General features: G+C 38.1%; 1 protein-coding gene across 10 annotated transcripts in view; it reads right to left on the minus strand.

The window, feature by feature from the left end:
* FRYL (FRY like transcription coactivator) overlaps nt 1-25,342 on the minus strand; it is a 184,923-nt gene that overhangs the window by 15,616 nt on the left and 143,965 nt on the right. For 6 of the 10 annotated variants that reach the window (XM_042466787.1, XM_042466786.1, XM_042466783.1 and 3 more), the window contains 12 exons: nt 24,483-25,090; nt 24,055-24,152; nt 21,538-21,708; nt 20,400-20,540; nt 18,086-18,283; nt 17,250-17,411; nt 17,056-17,130; nt 16,573-16,749; nt 11,431-11,439; nt 10,909-11,109; nt 8,359-8,529; nt 2,428-2,681 (listed from right to left, as the gene is read on the minus strand). In XM_042466787.1, coding sequence (XP_042322721.1) covers nt 2,428-2,681; nt 8,359-8,529; nt 10,909-11,109; nt 11,431-11,439; nt 16,573-16,749; nt 17,056-17,130; nt 17,250-17,411; nt 18,086-18,283; nt 20,400-20,540; nt 21,538-21,708; nt 24,055-24,152; nt 24,483-25,090 — 2,265 coding nt within the window. Of the gene's footprint in view, nt 1-2,427; nt 2,682-7,823; nt 7,963-8,358; nt 8,530-10,908; nt 11,110-11,430; nt 11,440-16,572; nt 16,750-17,055; nt 17,131-17,249; nt 17,412-18,085; nt 18,284-20,399; nt 20,541-21,537; nt 21,709-24,054; nt 24,153-24,482; nt 25,091-25,342 lie in introns of those variants that run through there. The other 4 variants (XM_042466781.1, XM_042466785.1, XM_042466784.1 and 1 more) reach the window with 2 other exon arrangements.

A 25,342-nucleotide genomic window follows, 5' to 3' on the forward strand; every position in this document is an offset into this window, starting at 1 on the left:
TAATTAAAACCGAGGTGATAGAAACAGATTTCTTTTTTATTTAACTTAAGGGGTCATAAAAGGAATACTTGCCTTTTCTGCCATGTCTACACAGATTTTTTGATAAATTTACTGATCTTAATGTACTAGGTGAGCTTGGGCAAGTCACACTTTCTCAGCCTCAGAGGATGGCAATGGAAAACCCCCTCTAAAGAAATCTTGCCAAGAAAACCCCATGATAGATTTGCCTCAGGGGCACCATACATCAGAAGCGACTTGAAGGCACACAACAACAACAACAACATGTTATACAAAAATATACCGTTTTTCAAATGTTGTTTCTAAATTATTGTATTTCTATAGTGTCTGAAGTCAATGACCACTAAGGTTATAAGCATATAACTAACAAACTTAGTTTTTGCTCAGAACAATGGCAGTTATAAAATGGAAAATGATATTAGGAAGAGGGTTTTATAAAAAATGTTTTCAGTATCTCTCTTTAGAGTACTAAAATAGTGTATTCTAGAATTATTCACAGGCATGTGACTCAAGCACATGTTGAAACTTTGCCTCCTCCTGGGCCATTTTAGGTGCACAAATAGCCTTCTTAAAAAACAGGAATTGAATAAGCTTTTCATTTTTGGGCAAGGTGATGCTCTGTGTGGTGGCCTCTCAACTCTTGGTGTTCCTGGATGAGACAGATTATCTAGATCCATGTCAGTCTGGTTTCAGATCTGGTTATGGGACAGAAACTGCTTTGCTTGTCATGGTGGAAACTATGCAGGGAACTAGACAGGGAGAGTTTGTCCTTGTTGGTTTCTCCTGGACCTATCAGAGGCTTTTGATATCATCAATCATGGTATCCTTCTGAGTCACCTCTCTGGCACGGGGCTTGGAGGCACAATGGCTCCGTTCTTTCTTGGAGGGGCGATCTCAGAAGGTGGTGCTGTTGACTCCCTGGCAATTGGCCTGTAGGGTCGGTCCCTCAGGGCTCAGTCCTGTTCCCTATGCTTTTTTAACATCTACATGAAACTGCTGGGAGAGATTGTCCGGAGTTTTGGAGTAAGGTGTCACCTGTACACTGATGATACCCAGCTTTATCAGTCCTTTCCACCTAATTCCAAGGAAGCTGTTTCTGTCCTAAACTGGTGTCTGCCTGCTGTAATCGACTGGATGAGGGCAAACAAATTGAAGCTTAATCCAGACAAGACAGAGTTGCTCCTGGTCAGCTGAAAGACAGATCCGGGAATAGGGATTCAGCCTATGTTAGATGGGGTCACACTCCCCCTGAAAACTCAGGTTTGTCATTTGAGGGTGCTTCTGGATTCAGCATTGAGCCTGAAAGCCCAGGTATCAGTGATGACCAGGAGTGCTTTTTGCACAGTTAAAACTCATGCGCCAACTGCGCCTGTTCGTAGAGAGGTGAGATCTGGCCACGGTGGTACATGCCTTGGTTAAATACCGTCTAGATTACTGTAATGTGCTCTACACAGTGCTACCTTTGAAAAGTGCTCAGAAACTTCAGCTGGTCTAAAGAGCTGCAGCCAGGCTGTTAACGGGAGCTGGCTATAGGGAATATACAATTCCCTTGTCGCATCAGCTCCATTGGCTGCCAGTTTGTTTCTGGGCACAATCCAAAGTGGTGGTTTTGACCTATAAAGCCCTATACCTCTTGAGTCCAGGCTATTTGAAGTACAGTCTCTCCCTGTACGAGTCACCCAGAGTATTGAGATAATCGGGAGAGGCCCTTCCCTCTGTCCCACCACCCTCTCAGGTGCGTTTGGTGGGAACAAGAGAGAAGGCCTTCTCAGTGGCTTCTCCCAAGCTTTGGAACTCCCTTCCTAGGGAGGCCAGGATGGCTCCATTCCTGCTGTCCTTCCAGTGGCAGGTAAAGATGTTCTTGTGTTGGCAGGCCTTTGCAAATCAATAATGTCTGGGAATGTTGTTCTATTTAAATTTTAAGGTTTATATTGTAACATTTGATTGTAACTCATAACTGTTTTAACTTTTAAGATGCTTTGTTTTTTAAATTTTATATTTATACATCTTAATACTATACAGATATTAAATTGTATTGCTTTAAATCTGCTGTTCACTACCTTGAATCCCTATATTGGGAGAAAGGCTATAAGAATATAAAATAATAATAAATAATAATTGTGCATAAAATGGTCCAGGAGAGGGATTAAGAATCTGTACAAAATGTCCCCCCCAGGACATTTGGGGGCATCTTGGAAACACACACACATACACAGCGAAAGAGAGAGAGACACAGAATTTTTTTTGAAAAGAACATTTTTTGAAACAGGATGCAGCAAAGCCTCAGATTATTTAGGTATCCATACTGTGAAATAGTTGCTCATCTCCGCTCTTAGCCAATAGCTAATGAGTGGATACTGATTTTATTTTAATGAAAGAAAATATGCATCCATGGCTTTAAAAAATTACCTCGACAAACCAGAGAAGTCAGCTTCTTCCTCTTCACATCTTTCATCCAGCTCCTTCAGAGCAAGAGTCACATCTTCTTCACAGATTGATTCACTGTAACTCTCAGTAGCAGGATGCTCTGAAATTTCAGGAGTTTCCTCCAGTTCTAATGGTTCTTGGCAGATCAAGGAGTCTTGTTGTTCTTGCACCACAAATGATCCAGTATCCTCACTAGTTGTACTAATTTGTTCATCTTTTACAGGTGAATTGCCATCCTGGAAAGGAAGGCATAATATAGTTTTACAATTCACATGGCAGGAATGTGCATGTACCAAACAGTGTAATGAACACTGCTCCCAAAATCCCAAAATATAGCATCATTTGATTTTGGTTGCTCTAGTTTTTTATTCTCTCAGTACTACCTTTCTCTTAAAAAGACTATGGCTGCATCTTCACTGCAGAAATAATTCAGTTTGACATCACTTTAACTACCAGTTCAGTGTTATGGAATCTTGGGATTTGTAGTTTGCTGTGCACAAGAGCTCTCTGATAGTGAAGGTGAAATATCTCACAATACTCCAGTTCCCAAGATTCCACAGAATTGAGATGTGACAGTAAAAGTTATGTCAAACTGCACTATTTCTGCAGTGCGTATGCAACCTAAACTCACTACTCCCTCACTTGTAGTAAAAGAAACCACTCCACTTCTCTGGTCATCTTCAGTATTTCAATTTTGTCAAATAATTATGTATTCATATTTTCTTTTGCAACAATCAAATCAAACACTAAGGGCCGAAACAAACCACTCCAAAGCAGTGGCTTGAAGCCACTCCTGAGGAAGCCAGATTGGGGCCATGGCAACTGTACTCTGTGGCCCCAATCCATGTTTTTGCTGACGCAAAAAGAAACGGCAAACAGTCGCTCCTTTTTGCGTTGGCAAAAAGCTGGCTTTTGCACCCAGCTGCAGACAGAAGCTGGCTTTCAGACACTTTGGCAGTGTGTATATGCCATGCCACAGGAGCGCCTGGCAGCTGACCCATGTGTGGGCAGCTGGGCGGTGTGAAGCTGGCTTCTAGGCAGCTTCAGAGTGTCCGGCATCAGAGCACTGCACTCTGAAGCCACCCAGATGGAGGCACAAAGGGGCAGTCTGTTTCGCTCCATGTCCCCTTGAGTTTCATGGGACTCATTCCCAGGTAAGCAAGTACAGAATGGGAGACTAAGGTCCAAAATACACTGCAGAAATAATCCAGTTCAAGACCACTTTAACTGTTCTGGCTCAGTGCAAGGGAATCCTGGGAACTGTAGTTTATTGTGATACCAGAGCTCTCTAACAGAGAATGCTAAATGTCTCAGAAAACTACAGTTCCCAGAATTCCATAGCAGGGCAGGGCAGTTAAAGAAGTATCAAAATATGTCTAATTTGTCCATAATCATATTATCAAGATTTCTGTTATTAAGAAAACGGAAACAAGATACAGTATGTCCTTTATTTTTAATTTCCTAAAATATCCTCTGAATTATAGCCAGACAGCCAAATATAAAAATAACAGATTAATTTTAAGTAGGGGCTTCATGTATCTTAAATGAGAATTATATTCTCATTCTAAATTTCGAATGATAGACATATGGCAACTTCCTGACATATGAGAAACATCATTTACCTAATGTAAGGGCGGGCAACCTGTGGTCCTCTATATTTTGTTGGACTCCAACTTCTGCTAGCCTAGCCCAGTGAAATTTGGACAGCAGGGAGAATCTATGATGTGTTGGCTTTTTCAAGATGGTTATTGTATGCTATGGATTGCCTTGACATTGGCTACACAACTTGACTGTAAAATCTATTTTTTCCCCTGAAAGAAATGATTGAATATGCCAACAATAGAGCAGGTGCACATATGCCTCCTCCACTGGTTAAATTAAAGGGAATTTATCTCTGTCACTATACAAACACAAAACTGCCTGCCAGACTGTCATGTCATCACTGAATAAGTAAATCCACGAGGAGATAGATAAGGTACCTAATCCACAGCTCTGGTTAGTATTTTTGGCCCAACATTTAGAATGAATTATAAAATTTTTTTTTTACTTGTTAATCCTTCCCCATTTCCAAATAAGTTATTCATAACTACATACATTTGTTGTGTGCACACTTCATCTCTAGTTAAATGCCCCTTAGACCTATAATTGCCATGACACATGTATGAATGGAAGTTCATGCACTGTGTAAATAAGAACATGAGTTAACTGGGCAAAGTCGGTCCCATGCTGAACTAATGAAATATATCAGTGATACCTTTATGGGCCAACCGAAATGTACAATATACTTCTTGCAAACTTTCGAAGCTCCATGGGCTTCTTCATCAGGCAGGATGTTACAAACCAAACAGGAGGGGAAAAAAACAACTGGAGATGTTAGTCAGATGCCTGCATGCTGTTTCAGTCCTTAGTAAAGATGTTATGATGGGCAGGATATCTTTTACAGGCAGGCTCCTCCTCCTTCTAGCCGTGTGGCAATAGGGGGATTTTCAGTGTCTGGGAAATTTAAAATCTATTTGCATCTCAATAGGGACCCCTCTTTTACAAAAGCTTGCAGCAAGTATATTGTGCATTTCAGTTGGCCAATAAAGATATCAGTGATGGATTTTGTTTGTATTTGTTAAACGGCCAACATAGCTACCCCTGCATATTTAATGAAATATATCTTAGTTACTGCAAAGAAACCATGAACCTATACCTGTGATAGGATGGCATGTGTATCACTGCTCTCCTATGGCATGTACAATATGTGATGCTATAATATGGAAAATATTTGGTATTTCCTTCTTCTTCCTCCACATTACTGTATTACACATGTCACTCATATCACATGTTTTATGAACATGAATATGAGAGATACACACTTACTGCCCTATAAAAAGGTAAAGGTATTCCCCATTGACAAGGTTGTCATGTTGTGTCCAACCATAGGGGGCGGTGCTCATCTCCGTTACTAAGCCAAAGAGCCAGTGTTGTCAGAGACTACTCTGTGATCATGTGGCCAGCATGATGGCACAGAACACTGTTTACCTTCCCACTAGAATGGTACCTATTTATCTACTTGCATTTGCATGCTTTCAAACTGCTAGGTTGGCAGAAGCTGGGACTAGCACTTCAAAAGCATGCAAATGCAAGTAGATAAATCGGTGGGAAGGTAAACAGCATTGTGTGCAATCATGCTAGCCACATGATCACAGAGTAGTCTTTGACAATGCTGGCTCTTCAGCTTAGTAACGGAGCTGACCTGTGCATTTATAGAATTGCACTTTTTAAAAAAAGTTTCAGTAAAAAGAAACATATCTCTCTGAGCAGAGAGAATGGCTTCCAATAATCAGGAACAGGACTGGGGAGTAGTGGTGATTCTGGAGTTACTCCTTATTCGACTCCAGATATTTTTTCTTAATGTTACTCCTACTCCTATAAAAACCTCATATTCCTTTACTCCTACTCCCCAGCCCTGGGGAAAAGCCTCAGTTGCTTTGGAAGGCTGGCATGTGTGTGTGTGTGTGTGTGTGTGTGTGTGTGTGTAAGTGTCTCTCTTTGCCTCCCAGTCCCTGCCCCAGTGCAATACAACAAAATTATTTTTTGGTGTTTGCATGTGTGAAAAAATAACAGGAATAAGGAGTAACAAATATATTTTGTTACAATAAACTCCTACGCCTGTAAAAACCTCTTATTCATTTACAGTGGTGCCTCGGGTTACGAAATTAATTCGTTCCGCCATTCCTTTCGTAACCCGAAAATTTCGTAACCCGAAATACTCCGTTAGCACTGGAAAGCCTATAGCAGCATTTGAATTTCGCGCCGAAATGAATTTCGTAACCCGAAAAATATTTCGTAACCCGAAACAGTTTTTGCCAATCCGACTTTTTCGTATCCCGGAAATTTCGTAACGCGATCATTTCGTATCCCGAGGCACCACTGTACTCCATGTGACTATTTGGATGATTTCCCCACTAACAGGTTGATCTAGATTTGACAAAGAGGTTGGGCATGATGGTACAATTAGTCAATTAGTATCTATATCTGCATCAATATTATAGATACCACCCAAATAAACACAATTATTTATTCCTTTACTCCTCACTCCTACTCCCTGATCAGGGAGCCATCAATTTTCTGCACTCCAAGAAAGTGCTACTGGCTTCTATTGCCTTTGTGCATTTCAAAAAAAATATATGTTTGATTTTTCCAAACACTGCATACAAATTATATTTACCCAATATCACAACAAAATTCAAATACAGACATGGCATTTTTAAACTCATACCTATCTCAAAGATCATAGTATTTATAAACACTATAAAGAAAAGGCCTCATATTCATAGCTGAAGTGAAGGCTCTGACAAAAGGCACTGCATATTTACATGTATCTTGGAATACAGCAAGTTAAAGCTCCCTAGCTCTGTTAGAATTGTCCATCTCCAGCAATTCCTTCCCCATTTTATAGGAGTTTTCTGCTATTACTGTGCTACCACTTCTTGCTGCTGCCACTCATATCCTATCTGACCAGCTTACCAGACTAAGGGGAAAAAGAGAATAACTACTTTGTAATTGCCTGGAAACAACAACTGAAGATGCCAAACTGGAGGCACTTTTATCCGTTTCCTCTGACCCTTTAAAATGGCTAGGCTTAAGTCATGATGGTACACAAGAGCCACAGTTTATTATTTAGCAGTGAATCCTGCCCTATAAGGATTGAGAGTGTTTTTACAGAAATGGAAACGGGGTGTCCAGTTCCTTATTTCAATTACAAAGCCATATTCAATATTTTCCCTATTAAAAATTAGAAATCAAAGATGGATTGCCTTACAGTTCTTATACAGAAATTGCTGTTTGCATTGTCAAACATAATCTTGAAAGGGCAAGACAGAAGGGGAGAAAAAATGAAATCTAGCAGCACCTTTAAGACTGATTTATATTACAGCACGAACTTTTGTGGATATCAAGCCACTTCTTCAGATGCAATACAGAGTGACCTTAAAGCCCTGGATTATTAAGTATATTTATACAGTTGTGCAGTTAGAAGGACTCATGAACTAATATGCACATACAACAAAAGGAATCTCCTCAAAATGGTTTTGACTCCAAGGGAACTTTGAATAAGCAGATTTATTGCTTTCATACATCAGTACTAACTATAAACATCTGAAAGACCTGTATCATCTCACACAGCCCTCTGTGAGTGATTGGGGATAAAGGTCACAATTTGTATATTGTATGTATTCCCCTCCCACAACTGTATAAATATATACGATGACCTGGGGCTTGATCACTCTTAATGATGCTGGTAGATTTCTTTATTTTCTCCCCCTCCCTTTTTATTTTGCATGCTGCAACAGACATTGCTACTTCTTTGAAAATAACCTTGACATACTCACTGATTTCTTTTCAGCGACTGGATGGGATCAGGCTTACTCCAGAGAGGCATTTCCCCCTTTTTTTACAAAAATGCCACTAGCTCAGAGGGGACCTGTTCAAAAGGACTGGATGAATCAACCAGTTGCTAACACAGCTGGCCTGAGGTCCATATCAATCAAAGCACCAATCAAAAATGCAAAGGCAAAGCAAAAAAATGGAGGAAGATCATAAGAAAGGAAACATCACAGGGAGGTCATTACTACACCCAGGAAACCACTTTGCTTATTATTCTGCACCACAAAATATTCATTACTTGCACTTTAAAAATATTTTTAACCTGTGGTGAACATTTTCAATCCATAAAGGAAGAGATCCGTTTCTAGGAGACATCTTCATTCCTTTAGGCCACCACAACAGGTTAGAAATACAAATGTTAAATCAAAATATTAAATCAGTATATCAGATGAAAATTCTTATTGAAAGGAAGCAAAAGACCACTGTGCAGTGCTAGAAAGAGCCCAAATCAGCCATGCACCAGCCCACATTTCTCCCCACCTCAGGCAGCTGGTTGCTAGCATTATCTAGAGGGGAAACCTCCAAACTTGGGGTCTCAGCTCTGATTTGAAGCACCTCTTCCGTTCCAACACTGCTAGTAGAGTCTTGAGACTGCAGCAGTGACCCCGAATGGTCTAGTACTGTGTCATCAGCAGCCGAGTCACAATTTAGCTAAGGAGAAAAAAAATGCAGTTTCAAATAAGCAGAGGAAAACCCAACCAACCATACACTGATGTACTGTATATCACAAAGCAAAATGCAGACATTTTATAATACCTATTTAATAATAGGTACAGTCGGCCCTTCTTATACACTGATTTTTTATGCATGGATTGAAGCATACATGGTTTGAAAATTTTTTAAAAAAGATAAATTTCAAATATCAAACCTTGATTTTCCATTTTTTATAAGGGACACCATTTTGCTATATCATTATATTTAATGGGACTTGAACATCCACGGATTTTGTTATCCACAGGGGATCTTGGAACCAAACCCCAGCGTATAACAAGGGCCCACTGCATTATAATACCTGTATAAATGTATAATTGATTGGGAAGCCAAACTTGCTGATAGAAGTCAATGGCCCGTTCCGCACGGGCAAAACGTGCGTACTAGGTACGTGCTAGGATTACGAAAGGGCATCCCTTCCGGACGCCCTAACCCTAGTACATACCTAGTACGTACAAAATGGCGGCGCCCTATAGACATGGGCGCCGCCATTTTGACGTCGCAGATGCTTAGCATCCGCATGTCGCGGCTCACTTATGATGTGCCATTGGCGCCTTGCGGTGTCATAAGTGTGCCGCCAAAAGAAGCCTCTTTTTGGGGCTTCTTTTTTGGCCGTCAGGAAGCCTCGCCGTTTGGAGGTTGAGGCTTCCCGGCAGCAGAAACGGAGGCACTGGCAGACCGCCCTGTAAAGTGCCACCATTATCAAATAATGCGAGAACAAATCCAGCAATACCAACAAAGTCCAAATTGTTAGACAAGAATAGCTGAGTCAAACCAAGTTAAAAACCAGGGAAAAAAAACCTCTATGCTAATGCCAAAATCTGATGATAGAAGTCGATATCTAAAGCCAAAACTGATCAGAAAAATAGTTATAACCATTATGAAATTCAAATGGAGAGTAATTCCAAGTATCAGTTCCTTTGATGCTGCTAGCATGCAGACAAAAAGGAACTGAGGGAAAAGAACAGGAACGCTAGGGGTATATAGGGTGGGTGGAGCTACTGCCAAAAAAAATCCTCCTTAACGATTCTAGAAGATTCCAAATGTCTCTGTGCAGATGCAGGAAAACCCATTTGTGTGATTCACAGAGACTACGACAAAGAACAGCCAGTCACAGAAATATCTGTGACCTGAGTATGTCAATGTTTTCACACACAGTTATTCCAGATCACATTATGCCATTGCTTTTAGCACTAAATATTGAGTGCTTCTCTGCAATTCTCATTGACAGAATATCAGCACTTAACAAGCCATGTCCATAGTAACTCAGGGAACTATGAGGACTACAGGAGGTTGCACATGCATCTGAAAGCTGCTCTCCGCCACAAATTTGAGTTGAGTTGCAGATATATAGTAGATGGGATTTGCAATATAAAATTATATTGGTTAGTTCAGGGGTGGTCATGTTTAGATCCAGGCCTGTCCTGGGACAGTGCTTCTGGTCAGGTATGTTTTGACAAACCTGGGATGAGGGACATATTGTTTTATTGTTAAGATATTATTAGTTGTTAATTAAGGACATATATAGAAAGGACTAATGTACAAAGGTTCTGGTGGTTACATGAGAGCTAGGATGGAAGCTATGGTATGTGTAGGAAGCTCTGGCACTAGCAGTGGATAGAGGCTTGTAAAAGAAAGTTGGGGGAGGGGGAGGAGACAGATCAAGCTAACTGGTTTAGAGTACACACACACGTTGGGGATAATCACTTATACTGAGAATGTGTTTAAGTTTGAGTGTCTTAAAGATAATATATATGTTAATGATAAGAGTGCTAGGTTTTATAAGGTTCAGATAATTGTTAAAGTAGAAAAAGGTGCGAATAGAACCTTGTACGTATAATAATTTCAAAGTTGGATGGTTGGGGGAAAGTTACATTATCTCATAGATATCATCAGGTGCCAGGCACATGGACAGTTATAGGCTGAGAATGGGCTAAGTGCGGGAAGTTTGGGATTAAATTTACCAATAAAACCATTACACAGACTTGGGGGGGGCGGGAGGGATTGTAAATAGCCACTATAAAAGTTCATGGATCAAACTGTAACCTTAGATCTGACACATAGCCGCAGGGCCTGTATGCTAGGTTTTTCTTTCAATAAAGTTTCCTTTTGACTATACGTCCTGGATCTGCTTTACTGCATGAAAGGAGAACACTGGCACACAGTTCCTGACACACACACACTCTGTTGTGGTCAAGTCTGTACTTGCTGCCTTCCATTTTTTCAAAAGGCAATTCTTAAGGAAAACAGTTGACAGTTCCATTATTTGAAGGATTAAAAAAAGAAATGCCTGATTTTTATCAATAAGAAATGTTTTACCATCTGGGATCGTGATAAGATCTGACTTGCAGTTAAAGCTTCTTCTTCTGAAGATTCATCAGTATCTTCTTGATTGGTCAAGTTCAAGCTCGGAGTGCTACCAGAATACTGATATTCTTGAAGGGATGGTGTATCTCCTTTGTCAATGCTGTCAAGAGAGCGCCTGCGGACTCCCCAGTTGAAGTTATCCATGCTTTCACCCTGCAACAAACAGAAAAAAATGTATTTTAAAGCTCTCAGAATATACAAAGCACAGAAATGAACACAGCAAAACAAAGCCACACAAACAGCAGAGTTTCAATCAGCCCTTTAAGTTAATAGTAGATTTAAATTTAATTCAATGTATTCAAATGGTTTAATACATGTTCTTTTGCACATACCTTATAATCAGAATTAACTCAGTGTATAATTATCTATAACCATATATCTTAATACAAGATAGCTGACTATCAAGCACAGATAGACAAATACATCACAGATGACAACAGATGAAACAAGCCACTGCACCAGGCTGCAACTTACCTGCAGCTCCTGGTTTGCAAAAAGAAAAACACACATAATTAGAACGAGGACAAACACTTATAAGATACTTTATAATGGGGGACATTTTCTATTATGTCTGTTTGCAAACAGTTGAAGACTGATTCAAGCTCTAGAAAAGCTTTTGTCAAAACTGCTGATATTTAATTCTCTCCAAATTTTAGTAAAATTCATTTAAAAAAACATGGTGAGACAAACACTTAAAACAAGATGGCCATGGCACTGTTTTGTTTGTGTAAACATACATTAAAACAGGTTTAGTGAATTCCTTGAGGAGAACAGAGATGAAATCTTAAATTGACTTTTATCTACATTTATTAGATAAAACATATAATACTCAAATATCATTTACAGTGCATGGAGCCATAAGGTTTTACCTATTTGGTCTTATTTGATTATGCAGAGTTTTAAAAATGAGCACACATTTATCATGTCAGCTTGTATGCATTAGCAGACTTTGACAGAAATCACTTTTTTATTCCATGGTCATGATGGGAACTTTTAATAATAGTTGTCCTTTAGTTCCTTTCTAAACTGACAGGAACTATTCTTAAATTCCTAGATGTTTCATATCAGACATTCAATAACACTTGTAGTGTGTCTCAAACATCTGAGTGGTCAATCTGAAACATCTTATTTTGTGAGCTATTCAGCTTTGGGTATTACAAAAGCCATGATGGCTGGAGAAGTCTATCATTTGAGGGAACTGAGAACTTTCTGAGGGACTGTGATCCTCTGCTTGCTCTTCCAAGTAATAACCTCTTGGTGTGATAGAAGGAGCCACTGTAATGGAAACGTGTACAGGGGAGATAGTCATCTAAAGTGAAATCCTTGCTTTTGGCTACCTTGTAACGGTATGGACAGCCCTGACAATGGCTTCAATTTTGGTTCTAGGGGAGAGAGACAGTCCCCATTGTTGTATCTATTCTGGCCTACAGGTGTTGAATTTGTTGAGTCGGTGTAGTGCAACTCTTCTCCATCTTCATGAAGAATCCATGTTGCCTCAGGGACTGGAGCACTCTGGATCTCTTGCTGTGCCTGTCGTTCTGACTCTAAACAAAGCAGGAGATTGTCTAGGTAGAGAGACATGTGAAGCCACATCCTCCTCCAATGAGCCACAAGCATGACCATAACTTTGGTAAACACTTGGGGGGTAGAAGATAGTCTGAACAAGAGGGCCTGGTATTGGAAATGACAATCACTGTAAGTGAAGTGGAGGAACTGCTAGAAATCTGGGTGAATGAGAATGTGAAGATACACACGCCGTAAGTCCAGAAACGACAGGAAATCTCAAGAATGGTCCACAGTGTCTCCATCTGGAATCTCTTCATCTGGACAAATCAGCTGAATCCCTTCAGATTTAATATGGACCACCACAAGCTGTTCTTTTTGAGCACCAGAAAAAAGGTGGAGTAGCAACCTTATGTCTCTGTGCAGGTGGTATTTCTTCTGGGGTTTCCATGAGCAGCAATTGGTTGATGGCTTCCAGAAAGAGTTGATGTTTTTCATGGTTTTTTGACTTGGGAGATGGGATGAACCACTTGCAGCAGGTGTGGAAGAACTCTATCGGGTTTTTGTGTTTTAATGTGTCCAGCACCCACTCACCTGATGTGGAGTTCTCCCATGCTTGTATAAACTCCCGAAGCCTGCCTCCTACTGGGGACACCCTGTTATGCCTGCTGGCTGTTTTGGTGGCCCCTGCTGGCACTGTACTGGCCTCTGATTGAGAAGGTTGAGCAGGTCTGTTTGGGCTGGAACCTGACATCTCCCCAACATTACCTATACAATCTGGAGTCCCTGGCCTGAATGGAGGTGCTTGGTGTGGAAGAAAAGAGAGATTGAGAGGGGAAATGCAGTAAAGAATAGGTAAAGAGGTAGTACAGGAATATCTGGTTAATCTAAATGAATTTAAGTCTCCGGGACCAGATTAACTACATCCAAGGGTATTAGCTGGCAAATTAATCTCAGAACCATTGGCAATAATCTTTGAGAACTCCTGGAGAACAGGAGAGGTCCCAGCAGACTGGAGGAGGACAAACGTTGTCCCCATCTTCAAAAAGGAGGAAAAAGAGAAACCTAACAATTATCATCCAGTTAGTCTGACATCAATACCAGGAAAGATTCTAAAGCAGATCATTAAACAGAGAGTCTCTGAACATTTAGAAGGGAATGCTATAATCACAAAAAGTCAATTGAAAAACAAGTCATGCCAGACTAATCTGATCTCTTACAACCTATTAGAACTATAGGCCCCTCCCACATGGGAACAGAAGGTCTTTCTTGTTCCTCTTAGGAGGAAATGGGAGGAGCATTCCATTCCAGAGGATGTTCCAACCTTCTCTGTTGGGAAATGAATGGGAATATGTTGAGTGGATGTGTGTGGAAGAAAGTTTAGGGGTGATTCAGAGGGAGTATGTGGATCTGTGTGGTTAGATGAAGGGGGTGTCAGAAAAGAGAGAATGAATTTGAATGAATTTTGTTTACAGTTTGGGGACAGAGAGTCTGTACTGGGGTGGGACAATGCCGAAAGATGGAGAAATCTGTGAGCTCAAAGGAACAAATGCTCTGTAAGTTGGACAATTAAATTTCACTTCTTTCCTGTACAATTTATTTGTACATTAGCTGCTCTGTGTGAGTATTTTGTGACTGGCCATGATCACACACACAAACACCTGCAAACAATTTGTGAATTCAACCTACCCTCACATTTTAATGCAGCCACAAAATATCTCAATATTCTAAAAAGGTTAAGGGAAGGAGTTTTGATATTTGGCAAGGCAGTTAGACATCTTTTTTTAAATATTGTTATTACAAATATATTTATGTTATTACAAATATGTAATTTATCAAGAGACATGAGGATGATTTTAAAGCGTATTTTTTTCTTCAAGAGTTTTTGTCTGAGACCGTAAGCATGTGGCTATTTTTTCTACTAGTAAATTCATCTCTGTATTCTAAATTATACAGAGGAAGTGTAGGGTGGCTGTACTTGCCCCAAAAAGCATTCTTTCTGTTCGATCTGCCATTATCTGCCCCCTACAGTCCAAGAGAAGAGAACTGTTAGGTCCACAGCAATAGAGGCAAAATCAAAGATTTGGGATAGGCAGAATCTCTCCTGCTGTAAACTTTCATTACAGGATTTCGTCTTATATCACTATGTCAGCAGGAGTCAGTAGGCTGCAAACCCTCCTAACTTTATCTAAACAGGGAAGAGGCCTGGGATATTCATTTCTCCAGGAATTTAGGCAGCTGATTCTGCTGTCTGTAGGGTCACCAAAACATTAAAAGCCACCTCCAGAATGTCCTACTGTTTGCTAAGGACATGAATGGAGAAGTGTGAGCAGGAGGAATGACTACTGGGGCATTCTGAGAAAAGAAAAGGGTGAGAGATAGAAAGAAAGAAAAAGAGAAGTGGGAAATAAGAAGGGGTGGGAACTAGAGATTTCTAACTCTTGTGAAGCTGGGTACTTCTGATAGTATAAACTATTTTGCTTATTTTAGATATCACAAGAGGCAGTGTCTTGGGATACAATTTTGGCTTTTTAAATTGTATAATAGACATAGCTTTACCCTTAATCTCCAATGAAATTCAAAATATTTAATACTACCTTATACAAAAACTGTACTTTACTATTTTATGCATAGTTCAGTACAACTTGAAAACTGGTTTCTCTTTTCTTCCTTCTCTGCTTTTGGTCTGTCCAACTATTCTGTCCAAATAATAAAATTCTTAAACTTTCAAACAACATGGCATTGAGCCCTCCATATGGTTTTCATGCACTGCAATAATATATTGTATACTGAAACAGTTACATTTTACTACTTGAACAGAGATAAATGCAGATAACGATGACAAATGCACTATGAAATACAATATGAATGGTTAAAAGATCAAAGCAGTACTAACACAATCCTTGTGCAAAGATAATATTACAGAAGAGGATGAAGTAACAATGCATTCAATTTAAAATGTTCACTGATATGGTTGTTGTTTAGGCTTTGATCGTACCAAAGGTAATACTTTGTGCTCTCAATACAACTATACAATTTCTTTAGGCAATATTATCCATATTTTCAGTTCTATTATTAATTACAAAACACTAAGGCCATATTCCTAAATAGAGATTCAATGTGGGGCTAAGAAAAATTCAAACATACACCCATTTCAGTGGATCTGATAAAAAAGAAATACATTATCTTTACATTAGAAATCCACTTTGGGAGAAAGGTGGAATATAATCAAATCAAATCAATAAATAATACACAAAGACTGCATCCACACTGCAGAAAAAATTCAGTTTGATACCACTTTAACTGCCATGGCTCAATGCTATGGAATTCTGGGAATTGTAATTTGTTGTGCCACCAGAGCTCTCTGATATGAGGCTAAATGTCTCACAAAATAGAATTCCATAGTATTGAGCCATGGCAGTTAATGCGGCATCAAAATGGATTATTTCTGCAGTGTGGATGCAGCCTAAATCAGGAAAATGTAAGGTAAGCAGCTATCATGAAATAAATATATTTTCAAGCATACTTTCAAAATACGAAATCTAGAAAAGCTGCTATTCCTTCAAGAAGAGCACCTCCCTTCCCTAGAAGGAAGATTCTATTTACTACATTTTTTCCATGGCTTTGACTAATCATAATACAGGTTCACATTCAAAGGGAATTGCTAGGGTAGTGGTTTGCAAATGGTTGGGCTGGACCTCCAGGGGCCACTCGAAAGTTGCTCAAGGGTGGTGGCGGCGTGAGAGTTGGAGGCTCTGATCCCCTTCTCTTCTTCCCAAACTTTTTATGTGTGAAATTAACACATGTGTTGAATTAAATATTGAATTAACCTAAGATGTTTTAATTTTAATGATGTTATTTCCTCATCAAATGTTAAAATATGGATATACATAAATGTGGGGATGAAAATATGCACACTAAATAAACAAAAATATTTTTATTCATATACTTTGTCGAATTGGGAGGGGGGGCAACGTCTGCATGTACATGTAAAGGGGGTCCCAAGGGTAAAAGGTTTGAGTACCACTGGACTAGGGTCACAAAATATTTTCTCACTTGAAGAAAAGCCTTGCGGAAAAGTGTAGAACTGGAACTGTGACAGTTCAGACTTACCTCTGCATCTTCCAATTCAACATCTAAAAAGTCAAAATCTTTAAAAACCCCAAACTGTTGTTCACTGGTGTTATCTTCTACAACTACTTCTTCTTCCTGAATTACTTCTTCTGTTGCAGAAATAAGACTAGTCTGTTGATCCCCGACCTCTAAATCTTCATTAGAAGAAAATACAACCTGGAAAGGAATCAGCAATACAGAAGAGCATAGATTTAATTACAGTATCAAAAACAATATTTACAAATGCTGCATATTAAACTTGGGAGTAAGTCAAGGCAACTTCCAATTACATTGATTGTCAATAAGACATTGAATTGTCGTCCCCCCCCCCCCCAAAAATTAAAAATGTCTGGTTCCTAAACTTTCTAGGGTCACAAAACATAAAACAACACTAGCTGGTATGTAAGTATCTCACTACTTTCAGAGTTCTAGCTTGTCTGATGAATGAACATCATATTCCATTGAAAATCCCCAACTACTTACAGATGGATTTTTGGGGAGACCAGACTCTGGACCACACAATGACAATACATTCATTAGCTTCTCCCTAGTTCTTCGCTAAAAGAAAAGGAAATAATCTAATCACTTATCAGAGACAAAATGTTTTAGATAACAGTAGCATTTTGATTTTGTATTTAATTATCCTTACTACATTACATTACTTTTAGGTCATTCACCTGGGATAACTGTGGCCTCTTCCAGCTGACAGGTACCAATGCATTAGAATTTGAACCTGAGGAAGTTGAAGAAGTACTTCTTGTAACAGCAATGACTTTAGGTTTTCCATTTCTGCCAGCTGCACTGTGCTGATCACCATATTTGTTCCCGATAATTGGTGTCTAAAAATGAACAAATGTTTATAGTATATATAGTATAGTATAGCATAGTATAGTTATACAAGAAAGTTTATAGTTCAATTTTTTCAGCTCAGCATTGAATTTCTGAGGTCTCACTTTCAGAAACTGAAAGGCAGTTGGAATAACGCAGAGTGGATTTATTTACTACATGAACCAGATAATTACTGAGTGACTTGTTTAGTCATATATAAAAGGCCTGGAACACAAGTGATGCTGGTGACTGATTTTCTTGGGGGGGGGGAATCCTTTGATCTATATGAACTGTGCATTTAAAAGCTATTTCCTATCTAAAAGCTATGCAATTATTTCTGAATTCCCAAAGTAGACTGCATCTTTTATGATACTTTCCCATAACTATCATAATCAGATTTTGAAATTCCACCAAAACCATTCAGTACTTCTAAAGTAGATCTTTGGATTATGCCTGCTGTTTTCATTCCTATGATCAACCTGTGCAGAATGTTTAATGAGCTAACTATAGACCATATTTACTGTGTATGAATAACAGAATTAAGACTTAAAATCACTTATTTCTGGTTATTCAGGCATTAAGTGAAACAGTGGCTAAGCAAACTAGCCAAGTGTTTCAAATCAAAACATCATAATAGAGAAATCTAAGCATGGAAAATCTTATGCTTCAGTTAAGATGTCCTTACCTCTGATATATCAAAATGGAAATCTAAGGTCTTCCCAGGTAGTTCTTTGGAGACATTATTAAAAATTTTTGTGAATGAAATTTCGGGAGAACTTATATCACCACCATAAGACTTTGGAATATCATTAGGTACAACAAGACTTGCTGATCGAGATACCACCAGTTTCAAAATATTAAGTGCTTCCTTCCAATATGGACTCTAACAGCAATAGAAAAAATGGTATAGATATTACTGTTAATGAAAAAATAGTAAAGAAACTTAAACTCAAAAATTATTTCCACCTCAAATTGGAATTAGATCTGTATTATTGGAAATTAATAGATTTTTTAAAAAACATGACATCTATATTCACGAAACAGGACAATGCAAAAATATGATTCTGAAATGCTTAGCTATCCAGTGCAGGAAATTATGAATATCAATTTAACATCATTTGATTCAAATAGCTTTCCTAGAGTCACTTTAAATCATTCAGTTTAATTGAACTGCAAGTTGCTAACATGATGTATGAAATAAATGTTTGTTGCTAGAATGGCTGCTTCAGTTGGCTCAGCATGATTTTGAAAGGAGTCTACTAATTCCACATGGGGTCAGACTCCAATTTCTTTAGTAGTGATCAAGTTGAGAGGAAAACACAACAGGAAGAGTCTCAGTTAAGAGCATTCTCCTTGATTTTGCAGTGATGAACTTCAAAACAAATGTGTACATCCAACTGAGAGGTCAATAAAAGGAAGGGGGGGAAATCCAGAAGTCTTACAGTGAAGGAAAGAGAAAATAAAAGAAGGAACAGAAACACAGCAGGGCTTGCTTTTCAGTTGTTGGCAAACTGTAGAATTTTACTTGATTGCAAAGACTTCAACTCTGGCTAAAAAAAAGTGATTAATTAAACAGATCCTTTTATCACAGCATTATTCATTACAACAGTGTAATTTAAAAATGCCCTGTCACACAGTGTAAATATTGGGATGAACGTGTTATCTCCATAATAGCTTGAGATATGCATAAACTTTTTTCTGTTCTCACATATCCTTTAAGTGAACTGTGATTAAACCAGAAACTATGAATACCTGGTTTGGAACAAGCAGGATCTTAAATGAACTTCAAGCCATGATTTATGATCCATTTTATTACTCCCCTTCGGAGGCATAAATCCAGAAATGAATAATTTAATCTTAAACTATTATATCAAAATATTACCAGTACTCAATTATGGTTTTAAAATGGACATAAATTGAGCATATATATATATATTCCTCCTTACTAAGAAAGAAAGAAAGAAAGAAAGAAAGAAAGAAAGAAAGAAAAGGATGGCATACTGGTTAGTCTTACTCTTTTAAATAATTGCTGATTGTAATATCTTTAATATGATTGCCATCTTTTATGTAAATAAGATTGATTAAAAATATAAGCCAATAAAGCAAAAGAGTTCCAAATGAGAGGTCAGAGGTTCAGTGAACAGATGGCAGTCTATATGAACCCTGGTTATAGTGACCATCTACTTTGCTTAGCGTCTCTCAACTATAGTTCAATAAGCTAAGTGCATAGTTATCAAGCGCAAAAATGAACTAAGATGGGCACTAACATTTCCCCTAGTTAATTAGGATTAAAATTCTTTTTGTACTGTAGTTCAAAGGTAAATAATAGCATCAGTACTTGGTAGTCTGAAATAATTGTATGCCTCAGGCATTCTGAAAAGAAAGAAAAAAACAGCTAAAGAAAGCCTAAATCTCTTCCAGGAATTATACTTTCAATGAATTATCTTGAAAGCCTTGCTTCCTAAATGTAAAACAGTGAATGGATTACCAGAGCTACAAATTGTATTTGAATGCTTTGTTATAAAGCAATATATTCAGTGTTTACTTACTGCAAGAACTACAAGCCTCTCTTATGACTGAATATGCTCAGAACAAGAAACAGTTTATGCAGAATTTTTATGCTGAAATCCTTCTCCAGAACTCTGTTATAACATTTAGCTGACTCTTTGTTACAGCTAAACTGAACAGACCAAGTTCAATGATGGGCCAATGCACATTCAAGGTTCATCTTTACTGTCTCAAAAAAGAAAAGAAAATCTAAAGAACACATTCAATATTAATAGAGACATTCTGTAGAACCAAATATAATGAATAAAATACATGCATTAATAAAACTGGTTCATCCCATCATTTATTTATATTGTCACAGAATTCTATTTTGAACTTACCTAGACTAACTAGGTAAGTTCAAAATATCATTCTATGGAAATATATTCACTGTGTGAATATATACAGAAAGATAGAATGTTCAGATTCAAGTTGTTTTAAATAATACCCACCTGAACATATTTACCAATGACCTTTATGATTTCTAGATTAAACTGCTTCACTGGTGCTGCAGACAGGTCAATATGACTCAAAAGACTGTAGATAATCTGAAGTAAAGATTGCTGCATGCTGGCTATTCCTTTCTCTAAAAGCTAAAATAAATGTATAAAACAGAATCAGTCTATTGTCTTCAAAACAAAACAGAATCAGTCTATTGTCTTCAAAACAACAGGTATTTATGTGAACTAGGTTTGTTATGCGGTGTAGATGTTGGGAATATGTTTCCTTGTTTTTGTTTTTAAATTCTGATAGTGGAATTAGAAAGCTGATGAACAAAACTGTACTCTCTAGCCCACTATATTCAAAGTGCTTGCAATATGATACTTGGTGGAATTACTGAATTTTACTCTTAGCAAGATCTTTGTGTTATGATTATCTACAAAGCCTGCCTTCTTCTAAAGTTGATAAAAGAGTCCCTAATTCATCCATTACGTTTGAAAGTGTAAGTTTAGAAGCATTACTGTTCTGTTAAATTTCTTGTGTTCTTTACATGGATGATAAAATGAAGTAGGGACTGGATCTAATGTAAATCATACTTGAAGGAGGTCCATTAAGATAAATTAGACTTATATTAGTCAAGACCAATGTAAGTCCCATTGATTTCCATAGATCTAATTTGACTCTAATGTGACTCTGTCTGGATCCAAACCAAGCTTTTCAAAGGAAAGGAAAGGAAAGGCAAGATGATGAGGAAATGGTAATTCTATATTCTGTGCAGAGCACAGGCCCACAATTTTCCAAATCATGGACAGGGAAAGGAGGGGAGTAATTATTCCAATCAGCAGTGGGATTTGTGTGCTCTCCATATGTTGTTGAACTGCAAATCCCAGCATCTCTAGCCAGCAAATGTAATGGTGAAGAATACTGAGAGTTGAAATTCAACAATATTTGGAGAACTCCAAGTTTCATTCAAGACTTGAACCATGATGAAGATGCAAAACAGTCTCTTATACAATACATGAAGAAAATCCCCTACCCGAATTGTATTTATTAGCATTCAAATACAAGATGACAAAATGCTAAGTGGAAATAGTATACCATAACTGAAAGTAACTTGGAAATATATAAAGTCATAGATTATTTCATTACCTCTGCAAGGTATGTTACAAGATTAAAAGTTGTTTCTGAGAAGGAATCATGCAAATATCTACACACTACATTAATCCAGTTTGAGCAGTCTCTGGAATAACTATGTGTACTGTATAGACTCATCATATGGGCCAAATTAGCAAGAGTTGGGGACTTTTCTTCTGCACAAACCTATGAAACACAAGGAAAAAATTGTTACCTAAAAGACCTGTGTAAGTATAATTTTTGATTTAAAATTTCACTGTCACTCACTAAAAATAATACTCTGAGATTCAATTAAGATTGTTGTTGTTAAGTAATACGACTGGAAGACCACAGCATAAAGGTTACTTCGAGGTTTGTGTTCAATTAAGTTGATCAGCAGAATGAAGAAACATTAGCAGAAATATCAGCGTTAATTTGGATGGTCTCAACCACAATTAAATCTGTAACACACATATCATGTGGAACAACCAGCTGAATGAGTTTCAGATCAGATATGCTTTACAGATGGTTTTGCAGTGCTTGGCTTATCAACTATCCAGTTTCTATTTGTGATTTCTCCTCCACAAAGAAAAGGCAAAAGAATGTGAGAGATTGTGAAAATAGGGCATGAGTAGATAGTGACTTGGAACATATGAGTCTTACATCTAGACCAATGCTCCTCCAAATGGCAGTCTGGGAACCAGTGCTGGCCTTGAGCAATCTTGCTGCTAGTTCCTGGGGAGTTTCCAGTTAATAAAGGAATAATTTTAGCCAATTGGCACAAATAGTTCAGTCCCTGGCACTCTGGGAGAAAAAAACACAACTGCTGGTTTCCCTTATCAGCTAGTTTAAGAAGCACAGATTTAGAGCTGTGCTACTCAAAGTGGTGGTTAGAATCATAGAATAATAGAGTTGGAAGAGACTGCAAGGGCCATCCAGTCCAACCCCCTGCCTTGCAGGAAATCCAAATCAAAGCATCCCCGACAGATGGCTATCCAGCTTCTGTCTAAAGACCGCAGTAGGCAAGACCCATCTCCAAAGTGCGGGGTGCATTTCTTGAAAGGGAACAGCAAATGCGTTAGGCAATGGGTTTGAGGTCATGGACCAATGTCTGAGCCAGCTGCTATAAGTCCCTGGAGAACTTCCAGAAGTAAAAGAAACAACTGTAGCCAAGATGCACAGTTACAGTATTGGTCCCTGACACACTGGGGAAACTACTGATTGTCTCTCACTTCAGATAGCTTAAGAAGCACTGGCTTAGAAGATGAAGTGAAGAGGTAGGTGGGTCCTTTTTTCTCCCCCATGTGAATGTCAGAATTTGGCCTACAGGCTGTTTTCCTTCCCCTAATCATAGACAAAAAGTCTAGACAGCACTGCTTGTTTCTTATCTTTTTCTTCACTAAAATACCCTTTAATGCACAGCCTCTAAAAACCAACCTATCTTGAAAGATGCTATAGCAATATTATTTTTTCAAGTGTGCATTTGTTTTCCTCTGCCTTCAGCCTACAGGTAAAGTGTTATAGAGGTTACAAATCTAAAAGAAATCATGAGTTGATTGCCATTACCAAACTGTACTTTTTCATTAAACTCTTATAGAGTGAATTACAATACTTTTTTTTATTATTTAGTACATTTTTCAGCTGGATAAACAAATGGGTCTTTGAGTGAATCAGGTGAGAAATACCCCTCTCCTGGAACTTGGTCAGAAAAGCACAATGAAGTATACAATAACACCCCAATATATGTACTACCAATCTACTTGTATAAACCAATATGTATAAAAATAAATATACATATATTTTGGTATATTCTTGACAAAAAAGTATATTCACAAGTCAACCAAGATAAATATACAATTATTATATTATATATACACCAGTTTATAGAAGTAGAATTGTAGTTCAAAAAAGTATCCAAGTATCATTTAGTGTCCAAGAAGAGGCAGCCACCATTACAGAGTGAAATTACTTGTGATATTGCGATTTTTAAAAAAGCATGTTCATCTTCAAAGCAAGCTTCTTGATATTTTTCTTTCAACCCCAAAACGGTACTTCAAACGATGGAGAAATAAGAATTGAAAAAGAAGGAACCCAGATAAATACAGAGGAAAAAGTAACAGAATCAGGAGAAGAGTAACTGAAAGTAAGATCAAACTGATTAAGAGGCAGCTTTTCCAGTCACTGTGGTGTGGCAGGAGGAAAACCTGACAGGATGGGCTTAGAGTCACAGCAAACAACAACAGATCACAAGGCTGCCTCATTCTGGATAGTGAAGGGGTAACTCATGGTTAGTAGACTAGTCCTCTGTGCCAACCATATAATTGCTTTTTAACAAGAGATCTGATTTTATAACTACAAATATAACCTTTCTATTAAATAAATATTTTGACTGAATGTGTTTGGGCCTTTCGAGTGAGGATCCACAATAATCTCCCAGCAAATTGGATAAACAATTCCACATTTATTAAAACAAGTTTTTAATTAAGTTTGTGCCTCTGCTTTCACTATGGAAGCTAGAAATCAATTTCTAAATCATTTCAGGTTATTACATACCTTTGCTATTCTGTCTGCTGTTTCTTTGCAGAACTGAGTTGGATTATCAAAATGTTGAATTAGATGAGGCAATAAACACAAGATGTTGAGAGGAAATCCTGCATAAGACGATATGAAGCAGAACACATCTTTACAGGGAATACATTTCTACAGTTTTCTGACCGCTTATACTACGACATGCTTCTTGTAAATGCTATTTGACATAAACACAGTAAGAATGACCTTAATTCTTTGAGAAATCTATTATACCAGAATATCTCAGATATCTCTTTGTTCTGCACCATTTTCCAAGAACTCTTCTCAAATAATACTTTACTGCTTTTTGTTAAAAGTCAGTTTTACATGGTTCCTAGATTATAAAATATTCAATTCATTATTTTCAGCATTTGATACAGCACGGCTACAAATGTTACATTTGAAAAGTATACCTGTTAATTGAGAAGGATCCACCAGTGCATGCTTGGAGATTGTGATGAGTTTGCTCAGTAAATGAACTGTCATTTCCTGTGTAGAAACTGAGGTAAAACCCTTCAGGAACAGCTGCTGAAGGCCTGGAAAGTTATTCCATTTTAATTTACTCTGCATCTTTTCAATTTTCTCCCTGCTTTCAGACTTATCCAGAGGCAAATGAACCAGAAGTTTGTTGAGCAGCCTGAGAGCCAGGAGGTACTCGTATTCATAATCTGATTCTAACAAAGATGCTGCAATCCAGAATATGGTAGCCATCAGGTTCATAGGATCAGTAGTGGGCTGCACATCATGCATTCCTCCCTCTTTCAGGGAGGAAAGGCTTCTAGTCCTTGCTAAACTGTTGGAATGATTGATCCTTCCATCCATTATATCCAGTGTATTGCTCCTCCGCCGATCAATCTTTCGATCACCTATTAAACTCAGTCTCAGAGAGTTGCTTCTCATGTTACTATAGTAGCCTAAAAAATTGCCACTGCTAATGGAACTTGTGCTTAGGTTTATCTGACCAGTGCTTTTCCTGTTAGCTGCATATTTGTTTCCCATTAATGGATCATAGTATGAAGCACTGAAATGAGAAGAGAATATGACAAATCAAAGTTTAAAACCCCCCCATAAAGAACACTACAGGAGTTATTTTCCTAACATCCTTTAACTTGAGATACTAGCATGCAGCATTTTACCAGTTTAATCAAGTATTGTAGACATCTTAATGTGTCTGCATATTTCTCTTCTGCAATAGTTCCGCACAATGTGAACATCTGATCCCAGTATTTTAAACTCCAGCAGGACCTACTTGGAATCTAGGGACTGAGGAAAC

Source organism: Sceloporus undulatus, chromosome 5, assembly GCF_019175285.1.
Source record: "Sceloporus undulatus isolate JIND9_A2432 ecotype Alabama chromosome 5, SceUnd_v1.1, whole genome shotgun sequence".
Classification (NCBI taxonomy): Eukaryota; Metazoa; Chordata; class Lepidosauria; order Squamata; family Phrynosomatidae; genus Sceloporus; species Sceloporus undulatus.